This window comes from Pseudopodoces humilis, chromosome 4 (assembly GCF_049639895.1).
Source record: "Pseudopodoces humilis isolate 2021_Gansu_Grassland_sample_001 chromosome 4, ASM4963989v1, whole genome shotgun sequence".
Classification (NCBI taxonomy): Eukaryota; Metazoa; Chordata; class Aves; order Passeriformes; family Paridae; genus Pseudopodoces; species Pseudopodoces humilis.
Genome location: NC_142203.1, coordinates 1,621,427 through 1,634,423, shown reverse-complemented (window position 1 = coordinate 1,634,423; position 12,997 = coordinate 1,621,427). Strand labels below are relative to the sequence as shown.

Here is a 12,997-nt window from a genome sequence, read left to right as displayed (position 1 = left end):
TTTCACTCTCAAACTGAAACCATATACAAGCTTTTGCTGAAAGCATTGTCAGATCAGCGCTGGAAGATTTTAAATCAGGCTGTGCCTATGAATGGGTGCATGAATGGCTCTTTTGTGGCCCTGTCACTTCCCAGGCACAAAGCCCTTTTAGCAAGAAAAATATTTTGGCCCTTCTTATTTTTGCTGTGTGATTTATAACGCCGTCCCAAAGCCCTTTGTGACTTTTAAACGCTGTGACCGTGGTTTTTTTTCAGAGAGGCGTGCTTAAATACAATATTCCCAGATCCCCACGTTCTTGTGTGAAGCCTGAAAATACTAACAGGGATGCTTTTAATTGAATGTAGGATGGAATTCTGGCAGAATCAGAGACACTTCAGATATATCAAGTATTCCACCAAAGAGCTCTGCAACCCACAGATTTCAGCTGAAGATTTCAGCAGCTGACTTCAGTGGGATTCCTTCTGCAGAAAGAACTGGATCTTTCTGTCTTTAACAAGAAACTCTTGAAACTGCAAAGCAGAAACCTGAGATCCACAGTTAGCTCTTCATTTTGACCACTGAAAGAAGGTAAACGCATGTCAACTTGGTCTGTTTTGGTGAAGCCTTAAATCTAAATCTAAATCTAAATCTAACTCTAAATCTAAATGAATGCATCAGTTTGGGGCAAGACAAGCTCAGGCATTAACATGCTTTCACAGTCACTGCCTTTACTCATAGTGTCTAACAAATAAAGACAAATTTGATTTATTTTTCAAATGCATTTTATTTTTTTTTGTATTTTTTTCAGAAATCACCTTAAGGAAAAAAGCTGAAGTATCAAAAAAATCACAATTTTAAACGCCGTGGGTTTCTACGGAATGTTAAAATAGAGTTAATATCAACTTCAGTAGCACTTTACTCCCAAAAGCAGGAATACCTGATAATGCATAGTGCCCTCAAGTAAAAGGACATCTCTTTGTATGCTTTGGCTCAGAACAGACCGTTCCAAGATCACATCTGCACCTCAAATAAAGCTGATTTATCCAGACCATGTCTGGGCTGAGCTGGGAAAGGCTGAGAACCGTGGGATCACTTCATGGGAAATGGTGAATCCTGAGCACCATCAGAGGCTGGGAAGATGCAAGAGCACATCCACAGAGCTCTCCCTTCCCACATGCAGGTGATAAAAGGTCTACACAGAGGCTAAACTCAACTTTTAGCCCCGCACAGAGGAGGTGCAGCAGGGCCGAGGGTCTGCAAGGGCGGGAGAAGCGCGGCCCTGGAGGGTTTAGAGCCTCAGAGCAAAGATTTTGGCTCTGCTCTGTTAAAAAAACTATTTTAGTTTATGGCTTCTCCCTGGGGGAAGCACCAGTGCCCCCCTTCCCAGCCCACAGGTGGCTACATGTGCTCCAAGAGGTCCTCTGGCTGACAGGAGTTTTCCAGGGTTTCCAGATCCCAATCCGGGCAGCGCTGCCCCGACGTCGCCTGCGAGGCCGGGCCAGGCCTGGAAACAAAAAGCAGAGGGAGGTGAGACAAATTTGGAAGCAGATTATAAGTGATTCCAACTCATTTTGGGTGTGTTGTTTTTCAGGCTATGTCTAAGAGGAAGGTTAATTATTAGATATTAGTAAGTTAGATTTTATTAATTTATAGTTTATTAGATTTTATTAATTATCAGTATTAATTACTTATTAACTTAGTAATTTAAATTAAATTAAAAATATTATTAAATAATAATAACAATCCATAATTATTATTAATAGTTTTAATAATGTTATTTTATAGGGAAATTTAAATATTTATATTTATATATTATTAATGTATTTAAATATATATTTATATAATATATAACATATATATATTTAATATAAATATTATAAAACATACAACACAATTATATTGATATAATTTTTTAATTTAATATACTTTAATTAATTAATTTATTATTATTACGACATTACTATATGCTACTATACAACTATAATATATATTACTATATATTATTAATATATTATAATATATAATTATATATTATATATATGTATTATATATAATATCTATTTTATATATTATATATATATTAGATATTAGAGATATATTATATATTATAGATATATTATATAAATATATAATATATAATATAATTATATTATAATAATATTAATATATTAATATTACATTATATATAATATATAACTTATATAAAATATATCATTAATATAAATATAATTTAATATATTTAAATATCATTATGAAAATATTATTAGAAACTATTAATAAAAATTATTATATATTATTACTATATATTACATATATATTTATAATATATATATAAATTATTAATTGCTCGCTGGGGTGGCAAAGCAAGCAGAGGAAATTCAGTTTATAAATGCCAGCGCTCCAGGTGCTCTGCTGGAAGTTTTTTGAACAGCATGAGAGTGACCATTTCACCCACAATTTCCACATGGAGAGCTAGGAAGAGCAGCAGAGATGCAGAAATCATGCTAAGACACCGTGTTTCCTATTTCTGCTCTCTCTCCAAGACATGATTCCAGTTCTGCCTTTGTGCCTTGGGAAGGTGATTTTTCCTGTGTTTCCAAAAAAAAAAAAAGTGGCATTCGCAACAGCTTCTGATCCCTGTAGGAGTTACTCTTACACAGGCTGAATCCACAAAAACAAGCAAACAAATAAACAAAACCCACAAAAAACCCAAACCAAAACAAACAAAACATCCCACCCCACCACCCACAAAAATCACCTGAATCCTACAGAGAAACCTTATTTTCTTTTTTTTCAAATCTAGTTTAGAGGAGATTCATCAGTCACAGGGGTGTGTGTTTCCAGCATCAGTCACTGCCTTGAAAATAAGATGTGATCTCCTCCCCTTGGCTCAGGACCTGGCTGCAGGGGCAAAAATATGAAGGTATTCCCCCTCAGAGATACCCTGGAGTGACTACCACATAAGGTAAATTACAGGGGTATTTTTCTTTTTAATTCATTGTAGAATGGACAATACAAAAACCAAAATGTTTCACATTTTGGGCATGGGAAGCAGGGATCAGATCTCGTGTGCTGTACTGCAAGATTTGGGGCTGGCTGGAGCTCCACAGGGGTTGAGGACTCGTGCCCAGGTTTATTACACTGCTGCAATTCTGACAAAAAGGTGAAAAATTCATGTGTTACCCAGGATGGAAAGAACTAGCCAGAGGTGGTGGAGAGTTCTGCCCTGTGAGGACTCTGTGAAATGAGGCACGCCATGAAATCCTAATTTTCAGACTGACTTGAGCATCTGCCTTCAGCTGCTCCGTGTGGTGAAGTCAGTACTGTTGGTCAAAATTCAGCCATTTTCAGAAGCAAATTTTTCCATATCTCCTACCTAGGAATATCTAGGGAGCAGGAGTCTCTATAAAACATGGCAATTTCACAGGAATGAGCTCTCTGAGACACCAGGCACTGCACAACTCCAAGTTCCCCATCCCCTTGGAGGCTCAGAGCTGTGAATATTCTGTGATTCCTGGAGCTGAGGAATGAGTTCCATTTCATCCCTGCTGTGCCCCAGGACAATCAGCAAAAACCAATAAATGCTGACCCTTGGATGCTGCCACCTCCTCAGAGCTCCCCAGCCATCAGAAGGGTTTCCTCACCACTCTCTCTGCCACTCCAGCTCTGCAAACCCCTCCAAATTCAATATACTGCTATCTTCAGATGATGGTATTTCTCTGCAAGTCTAACGAGCTTTCTCCGAGGGCTCTTCCAAAACGCTCTTCTTCAGGCCTGAACAAATTGTGCCAAGCATCCTTTATATTCCTTCTGACACCTCAACAGATAATTTGCCTCACCAGAAGTCCCTGGGATTAGCTGTGAAACAGACCTGCAGGAACTGGGCTCTTCACCAATGACCTCAGAGCATCCCACGCTGCTCTGGGGGCTAGAAATCAACTTATTTAAAAATAAAATACAGGCACCAAGCCCCAGCAGAGGGTTATCAGGTTCAACCACTGAAGGTGTGCTGCTCTTCTACCTTTGTGGGTCCATCTCCAGTGAGAACAACAGGAGTGAACCACATGGGGTGGAGCCACACACTGATCATTTAAATTAATTCTGAAAGGTCTCATTAGCAAATAAATTAGGTTGTGGAGGCCTTTGTGCCACCACAGGATATTTCAGGTTTGTTTGGGGGTTTTTTTTGAGCATATGCTCATATATTATTCAGGCATAAGAGAATTAAAAGACCTCTGAGACCCCACATTTGTTGGCTGTGAGGTTTCAGCTGTTCCAGAGTTTTCTGATTTGGACAAGGAAGCCTGACAGGGCTTAAGCAACGACAACAACCATCCTCACTGGCTAAAATAACAGTTTTCAACACCATCCATGAGATCACATCTTTAAGCCAAGCCACTGATGAGTTTTCACATTGCACAGTGAGAACTATTAAGCTTCTGTGTCCTTGTAACAACATGGTCCTCATTTAATCTCCAAAAGCTGCAGCCTCTGAAAAAACCCAGCCCCACTTGCAGAGTGGAGGCATTAGGCTCTTCACACAAAGATCATCAGCAACTTAATTTTTGTTGCCAGACTTGGTGATTCCCACTTGCATGGCAGCTGCTCACTGAATGTCAGCAGCCTGCTCTCTTAATCCAAATTATTTTGGATTTCTCAGAGAGGCTGTATTACCATGTCCTGATGCATAACTGAGTTAATTTCTTTAAGTTGCAGCGAGTTGCACAGCCCTCTGTTGCCTAGAAGCCCGTAAGTAAGGCACTCCTCCTGAAAGTTTATTCTTCTGCTGGATCTCTTTTTTTGAAGTCTTGCCTTTTGTTAAAGTTAAACTCCATTAACACATCTGGAGAACTGCTGACTATAAGAGATCATTTCATATTTCCTGACATTTAGTTCATAAATTAAGACAGAAGACCAGACCCACAGCTGGTGTGAATCACTGGAGCACTAATAATGTCAGTGGAGCTCTGCTGACTTGCACCAGCTGAGATTCTGGCCCCAGATCTGGAGGAAAGTGGTTACATGACCAGATATTTCTTTCCAGAGCTGAGTAAGAGCTGTGAGCAGCAGAAGACACGCAAGGCTCTCCTTACCCAACAGCCTAGGAACCCAGAGCCGCTCAGGGCCACGGCTCTGCAGAAGCTGCACCAAAAAAACCCTTTATTTTCAGGAAAGGTGAGGTGTCCTTGCACTTTGCTCTGCCTCTAGAGCCAGCCCAGCACACACTGGTTATGACTCTACCCAAGTTTTGCCCAATTTGGAAAGAGAAAAACCCTCACAAACGAATGTGGATGGAAAGGTTTCCCAGGAAACTTGAGTAATCCAGGATTGTGCCCCTGAGCAGCTGCATTACTTCCCTCATTTTTTAGTACTTAAAATAACTGGTTCCAACCAATGAGCTGGCATTTAAGCAAGAGAGGGGATCTCAGCTCTCAGCATGCAAATTTCTCAGTCTGTACATCCTTCCCCTGCCTGGTTTAATGGTTCCCTGCTTCACCTGGATCTAAATCTTAATGAAGGCTTAATGCCATGAGTAGATAATAACAGAGGATAAAATCTGATACACACTTTATTCAGAATCATAAAAATGTGTGGCAGCAGCAGCTTGTGGACAGAGAACTCTGAGAGCATTAACACAGGAACTTCAAATTTCTGAGGCCCAAATGATGCATTGAGAACACTCCGTGCAGACAGAGCTCTTTAAAATGGAATATTTAAAACGTGGGTAGGCTAAATGGGAGCTACATGTGATTAAAAACATGATGGTATTCCCCCTCAGAGATATGCTAGAGTGACTATAATGTAAGGTAAATTATAGAGGCATTTTTCTTTTTAATTCAATGTAGAATGGGAAAAGGAAAATAAAATGTTTTATGTTTTGGCAGTAGTATCAGTTTACAGATATGGTTTTTGCTGGCATTTACTCCTAGAAATTATACGAAAGCAGGTCCATATACTTCTAAATAATCCTGCAAAATGTAAATCCCATCAAGTTTTGAAGAACTTGCTGGGTACATTCAACTTCATCACTTGAAATTAGAGTTGAGGGACTTTTCCCTAAGTTAGTGAAGAAACTGAGAATTTTTTTTGGTGTCGATTTCAGCCATCTGAGGAGAGCAGTGGTATCAGAGATCATCAGAGCCCAATCCATACTTGGATACCAAGACAAATTCATAGAAACTAGAGAAAAATACTCAGGAAATAGCTGAATAGAACAATTCCTGAGTCATTCCTGCATTTCCCTAAGCTCAGCGTGTCGAGCAAGTCTAGTCTCCTTTGAGGTCACCAGACAGACAATGACAACAACAACAACAACAATAAAAACAAACATCTTGTCCAATTTCACAGTTAATGAAGAATATTTTCAATGCTTCTTAATAAGCTCCCACTTCTGGCTGGAGGCCAATCTGCAACTGCATCCATCACTGCTGGGAAAGCTTGGAATTCCCTCCAAAAAACACAACTTAAAGCAAAACTCCATAACCCAGGACGAATTTAAATTATATCTTCAGCTCCTGCAAGCAAGGCTCTCCATTCTCTGGGACCAGAAACCACCAAAAGTGGGATGGTTTTGTTTTATGCTTGTGCAAGTTGTGTGAATTTTTTTTAGTTCACATATCCTTGGAATCCTCCAGAGGGAGGAAAGTGAACTTGGAATCCCTCAAATAGCCTGTAAATTGACAGACTGATTGCAGCAAGAGCCAAAAGTCTTCCATATTGAGAAGATGCTCACATTTATCTGTTAATGACATAACTTTTAATATCTCATGTAATTTCCAATAACTGGTCTAGATCAGTTCTCAACAATTCTATTCATCCACTGCATTTGTTCAGTCCTACAAACAGAAACTTTTTTAGGGACTTACATGCTTTGAGTTGCAAATTCCCAATTAACTTCAGCTGGCATTGGTGCAGGTCCTTATGTCAAGAGAACATTCTGGTTTAGCAATATAAATACAGGCTTGGATCTTTCCATCTGATCAAACACGCTTACAGATGCTTACTAACAAAGATCTACTTAAAAATGTAATAATAGATGTCACTTACAGGGAAAAAAAGCCTAAACCATGTTTGTTTTAGACAAGTGGCACACATTTCTGTGGCTCATTTCCACTTAAACTCCTTCCTGCTTAAATAAACTAGACCACATGCACTTTGAGGAACACACCAGCACCACTGCCTTCACTGGGGAAAAAACACAAACCTCTTCATCACAGCTACAAAAGTACAGAGTGAAGGAAAAACTTGGTTTGTTTAGGAATTTCGTCAAGGCCTTCCATAAATCCAGTGCACTGAAAATCTATTGGCAAATGCTGGGAGACGTTTCTCATGGTCATTATTTACCACATATACATTTATATAACATCAGAACTGGCTAAACTGTGTCACAATCCTGCTCCAGGCTGTCAGATCCTGGGGCTGCTGGGTCTCCCTAACCCTTTCCTACCCCTCAGGGTGATCACAGAGACCTCAGAGGGAAAATAAAAACTCCTGGTTTGGTTTCTTGTGTAGGGAATGTGTGTCCTGGTGTTCCTCTCGAGGCGGAGTGTGGAGGGATGGAGTTTTCCACCCCAAAATCTGGTGGCTGCACACAGCAGCTACTATCTGAAAGCCATGCTAAAACAGATTACAAAAGAGTATTTAACTGGTGGAAAACAGGAGTTAGTTTAAAGTTAAGTCTGAGCTTGCAGAGCCTCCTGAACCATGGGCTCAGCCTCCTGCTCTGAGTGCTGAAGAATGGAACCACGCCCTCCACAAATGAACATTTAAATTATTCTGAAAGAAAAAATGGATTAGTTCAGCATCTGTATGATGAAAATTTCCCTCTCAATACCAGACTGGGGTACTCTGATTTAGGAGAATCCCTGGACTCAACCCAAAGAACCATCTTTTAAAAACTGTTACAGCTGAATTAAGCACATTCTTTCTCCCTGCTGAACAATTTGTACACATACACCTGGGCACCATCAGGAGCCCATTACTGCCCAGATTACCTATTATCCACAGCTCTGCTCAGCAGGTTTTGGATCACTCACTTTAATCAGCTTATTGCAGAAAACCACTTTAGATCAGTAGAGCATGTGGAAATATCACTCATGTAGGTGTTTTCTAATGACAAAATGCACTTAGAAATATAGAGCAGCAGTGAGTTCTCAATAAATCTGGAAGCAGGATTCAATTTACAAGCTAAGGTAGAGCAGATGAAATATTGCAAGCTTCCCGCCCCCCCCCCCCTCTAGTAGGCTTCTACTGAATATAAAATTGTTTTTAGAACTCAGAACTGTGCTTTCCTCTCCGCTGCCTCTTAACTCCCATTCAGCCTCTCCCTGTGTTCCTCCTGACCCCTCCCCAGCCACAGATCTGAATTCATCCATACTTTCCTGAAATGAGATCAAAGCTTTGATAATTAAGATCAAACAATCGCCTACAGTGACACCTGTGAGAGCTGAAACCTCTTCAAACACACGGGAGGGGAAAGAAACCAGCCAAAAACCAAAAAGAAGGGGAAACAGCAATTTTCAGACCAAACACAAAAGTTCACTGCTTGCTGGGTAAATGCTTCACAAGAGTCTGGAGAATGAGATTTTTAAGAAAGGTTGCACCACCTCCAAATAAACACCAAAACCCCATCTAAACAAAAGGATGGGACTGGCCCTGTGTGCTTCCTTTCGTGAAAATTACTGTAAAACGGGGGGTTTTCTTCTTAATGAGCTGCTTTGCCTTTTATTCCTGTGGATGGTCAGAACCACAGGAACCAGTGGCAGCCCAGCTGGGATGCCAATCCACCCCGAAGCTGGGAAGGAGAGGAGCCCAGACGGGCCACCAGCCCCTGTTTCAGCTAGCCACCCGCGTCCTTTTGGCAAAGGAGCCGATGGAGCTAGGAGACACCAGCTGAAAAGGTGAAAACTGAAACGGAAATTTCTGATTTCCACCTCTCCACGGATCAAGGCAAGGCTTCAGGGAGCCCACACACCTCATGCCCCCTCTACCTGATGCTGCTCAGACTCCAGGTTTTCAGAGACCCTGAAGCAGGAAATCAGGAGAGGGTAAAGCTTAGGATGAACTACGAGGCTCATCACACAGGAAGGTGTGGCACTGGTGTCCCAGAGCCCTTCCAGCCTGCTCAGCACCTGCACTGGACACCTGCAGGTTATATTTCACACCTGGTGTTAGCTGAAAAAACACAACAACAAACCACTCAGCGATTTTGGGTGGCGTTGAGGTGGAATCAGCACCTTCCTGTGAGGAGGAAAGAGGCTGTGTCAGACAGGCTGAGAGAAGGAAATGACCCACAGTGTGAGAACAGCTGTCCTTGGGTCAACTCAACAGTGCCCAGAGCCCCTGGCACAGGTGCTGTTCCTTGGCAGCGTGGAGGCTCCCTGGGTTGCCTTTGGTGTGCTCAGAAACTTGCAGTGCATTTCCCTTTCTCGGAGAGTGCCCCCCGTGTCCCCTCAAGGCCATGGGAACCTCCCAGGGTCTCAAAGACACCCCACACATAATGTATAGGAACAGCAAAACCACAGCAGAAAGCACAGAATGCAATGAGGACGTGACAAAATTGATTAGATACCAGTGCACAGCGATTTTCTTTACACAGATAGCTCAGCTCCAGCCCAAGCCAGATTTTTACCTTCAGTTCTGACATATTACAACAAACCTAAAGTATGTGCAGAAAATTTTCTTCTACTGCTCTGGTTCAAAGCAGCATCCAAACCACAAACATTACACAGTTTTATACAGTTTTAATCCACAAGAGAGCCTTGGAAACAGTCCCAGTGCTGCACCACCACTGAAAAATTTTAGATAGTTTGCCTTTTTGTTGAGTTTCAGCACGGTGCTGTAAAGGAATTTTTCATCTTACATTAAAAGCATTAAGAGAAAAGGGAACACCATAGCAGGTGGGCAACTGGGACTTTATTAGGAGAAGGCAGGTGTCAATCAGAGGAGAATAATCATGGTTCACACATGATTATGTGTGCTGCTGCCTGGGTAAAAGAACCCAGAAAACAGCACTGAAAATGGAGCTGCACCTGGATCTTGAGGCACTGGTAACAGCTCCACTCAGTGGGAACCCACATGGTTTTATCCACCCTGTGGCACAGGGAAAAAGGGGAAGAGTAATGCATATTTTTCAAGGACATCTCTTCACCTGATGTCCCAACTGTTTTCTTTCCAGAGGAAAATAAATTAGTATCAAAATTAGATAGTCATTTCACAGAAATTAGAAATTAGGATCAATAGGAGATTCATGGCCCAAAGGCACCAGGAAGACACTGTCTGCTGTTAATTAAGATTGTGGCAGATTGAGGATTCTGAATCTGTCTGAAATGGGTATCTTTGCAAAGGAGAGAGAGGAAGGTGAAAGAGCAAGACACAGGAATTGCCATCTAAAAGAGCAGTTCACAGCCTGGGATAAAATCTCATGTTCAGAATGGGCAGTTCAGAGAATACAGAGTGATGCAAAACATTTAAAAGACCTAGTTGTTCAAAGAGCTGTTTAAAAACTTACTTTAAAGCACTATTTTAAATAAAAATTGTTGTTTCAAAGGTTTCCCAGTAAATCTGGCAGACCAAAGGCATTCCTGGCATCATTCGGGAGAAAAAAAAATCAGAATTCAGTCTGAAGCACAGGTTTTCAGTTTGAGCTCAGCTTAACTTCTTGTTAAATTACCAAAATCACTTTTAATATAATTTACCAGCCAGGTTTCTAAGCCATTCTACATTTTTGTCCTCGGTGTTGCTAATTGTAATAAAAATATTTAGGCTAGAATAACAGAAGCTCATTTTAAACCTGGTGGGCACCAGCAGGAGCCATTGCAGCGAGGGTCTGGTGTTGTCAAATTGCTGAGTTCCAAGCTTAACATAATTCTTTGGAGCCTACACTTTCCCCATCCTAGAAGGAAAAGAAGTTTCTGTTTTCTGATGGGAATGCAAGGAAACAGACCATTCAACTGCAGAACACCACAATACTCTATAAACCCCCAATAAAATTACAAATGGGAAGAAAAAGTTTGGTATTGCTGGTGGAAAAAGTACAACGAGGCCCCTAGTGGGGTGAGGGAAATTTCAGTGGTGTTGTCTCTGATTTCTGTCCCTGCAGAAAAGGAGGCTGCTCAAACCTAAGCTACTCCTGCCCTTTTCTCACAACAGTTTGATGTCCACACAACTGGTTCTTGTTAACAGCAAGAGCTCAACAGGCAGGAGAAAGAGCTGCAAGACAAGCTATGAAGGAAAAAAAAACACCAAACCAACTCTTATTTGATTGTTAAAGCTGTACAAAACCAGAGCAGTGAGCAATGCTCATGGTCCCAGGAAGAATTTATGTAGTAAGAAGTTTCTCTTCCTGTAAGCATCCTAGACATGGTCCCAGCACTACAAAACTCAGAGGGTTCAGAAGGTTTGGATGTGGACTAGGGGCTAATAGAAAACACGAAGTTCACCCCAAGGCTCTAAACAGCAGAAAATCATGGAAGGAAGTACCCCTTGTAAGATTTCTCTATTGCTGCTTCCAAAAACAAGAGGGGATAAAACTATCCGTCCCCACTTTTGCAGAGGGGGATGAAAAACGGGATAGCATAAACATCCAGGACAATCCTTTTGAGGTTTGGATCAAAAAAAAACAGAAATGAAGCCTCGGGGGCAGGGGAAGTTACTGCTTTATCACATCGAGTCATTCATCTTCAGCACTTCTGCGTGTCTATTACGTGTCAGCAAACCCAAATTAGGCAACAGGAGTGTGACAAAACCAGGTATTCCCACAAAACCTTTCTAGCAGATGATGCCTAATTCAAAGGAGTGGGTTTGTTTTTTGTTTTTTTTTTGGCCTTCCAACAGTTGCCTGAAAAGACAAAAACTCCAGTGAAACTGTCTCTGGTGACCAGTCCAGATCGATACGAGGCGAGCAGCTAGAATTAAATCAATAAAGGGAATAATTTCTCCTCAAAGCAAAAAGGCCAGAGGCTTCAGAGTCCCTCACAGACACCATCCTGCCTCACCAAGGCTGACTGGCCTCCACACAGCTCCATGCTGATGAAGCCACTGTGCTGCTAAAAATGCCTTAATGATGATTAAATACCTGCAGAACGATCAAAAATGGAAGAGTCACAAAGCTGGGTGAGGGAGAGGAAGGTGTGGGGCTCCTGAGAACCACGCAGAGCAGTGCAAGTTTGGGCAAAAACCCCATTTCTGGAGAGGCTGTTGCAGGCAGGGTGATGGTGGCAGCTGGGGAGGGGTGAGCAGGTGTCACACCACCCCTCATAAAGTTGCTCCTGCCACAGGCTTGGCGTAGTCACACTGCCCAGCTGTGTTACCTGCCCCAAAACCCTGCCAAAAACACCTGTTCTCCCACCCTGTGCATTTCAGGGCTTGCTCCCACCTTCAGAGTCTGGCACATCTTGGTGGCAAATCCCAAGAGGTGAAACCCAGCAGGTGAGAGCTGCAGCAGCAGGGCAGGAACCCAGCCTGGTCCCAACTGGGAGAAGCTGGAGCCCTGCCAGCTAGAGCACAGGCAGCTTCTGGTGGTGGGAGTGGGTTTTTGAAAGGTTTTTTAGAAGCTTTAGTACACCACACTGCAGCAGAAGCTCAGTGGGTGACGTGTTGCTGCCCTTTCCAAAAATGAGCTCCCTTAATGGAGAAGTGAGCTCCAGAGTCACTGAGGGCTTTGCTGAGCTGATGTGCTCACAAGTGCTTCTTTGTGCAACAGGAAATGAAGAGGATCTTCTGGGGGGAGGTGGAAAAGGAAAGAAAAAATAAAAAAATCCGTGTGGAATTAAGAATGCTGTGGTTTGATGCCAGCTAGACACACAAGTGCCCATCAAAGCTGCCCTGTCCTCAGCTGAGCAGGGCAAGGACATCACAGCTGGGCTCTGCTGCTCCTTCTTCCTCAGGGGCTGGACTCCTCACATTCCTTCCCTGCTCCAGTGTGGATCCCTGTATGCATGGGGTCAGCCCCTCAGGAACCCCCCAAACTGTGGGGGGTCACACCATTCCCACCAAACCTGCTCCAGAGTGGGATCTG

General features: G+C 42.2%; 1 protein-coding gene across 2 annotated transcripts in view; it reads right to left on the bottom strand.

Moving 5' to 3' along the window:
* Positions 1–800: 800 nt before the first annotated feature.
* Positions 801–12,997, bottom strand: part of XRCC4 (X-ray repair cross complementing 4) — a 142,159-nt gene continuing 129,962 nt past the window's right edge. For both annotated transcript variants that reach the window (XM_005529477.3, XM_014258236.2), the window contains exon 8: positions 801–1,483. In XM_005529477.3, the coding sequence (XP_005529534.1) occupies positions 1,378–1,483 (106 nt within the window). In that variant the 3' untranslated portion in view covers positions 801–1,377. The remainder of the gene's footprint in view (positions 1,484–12,997) is intronic.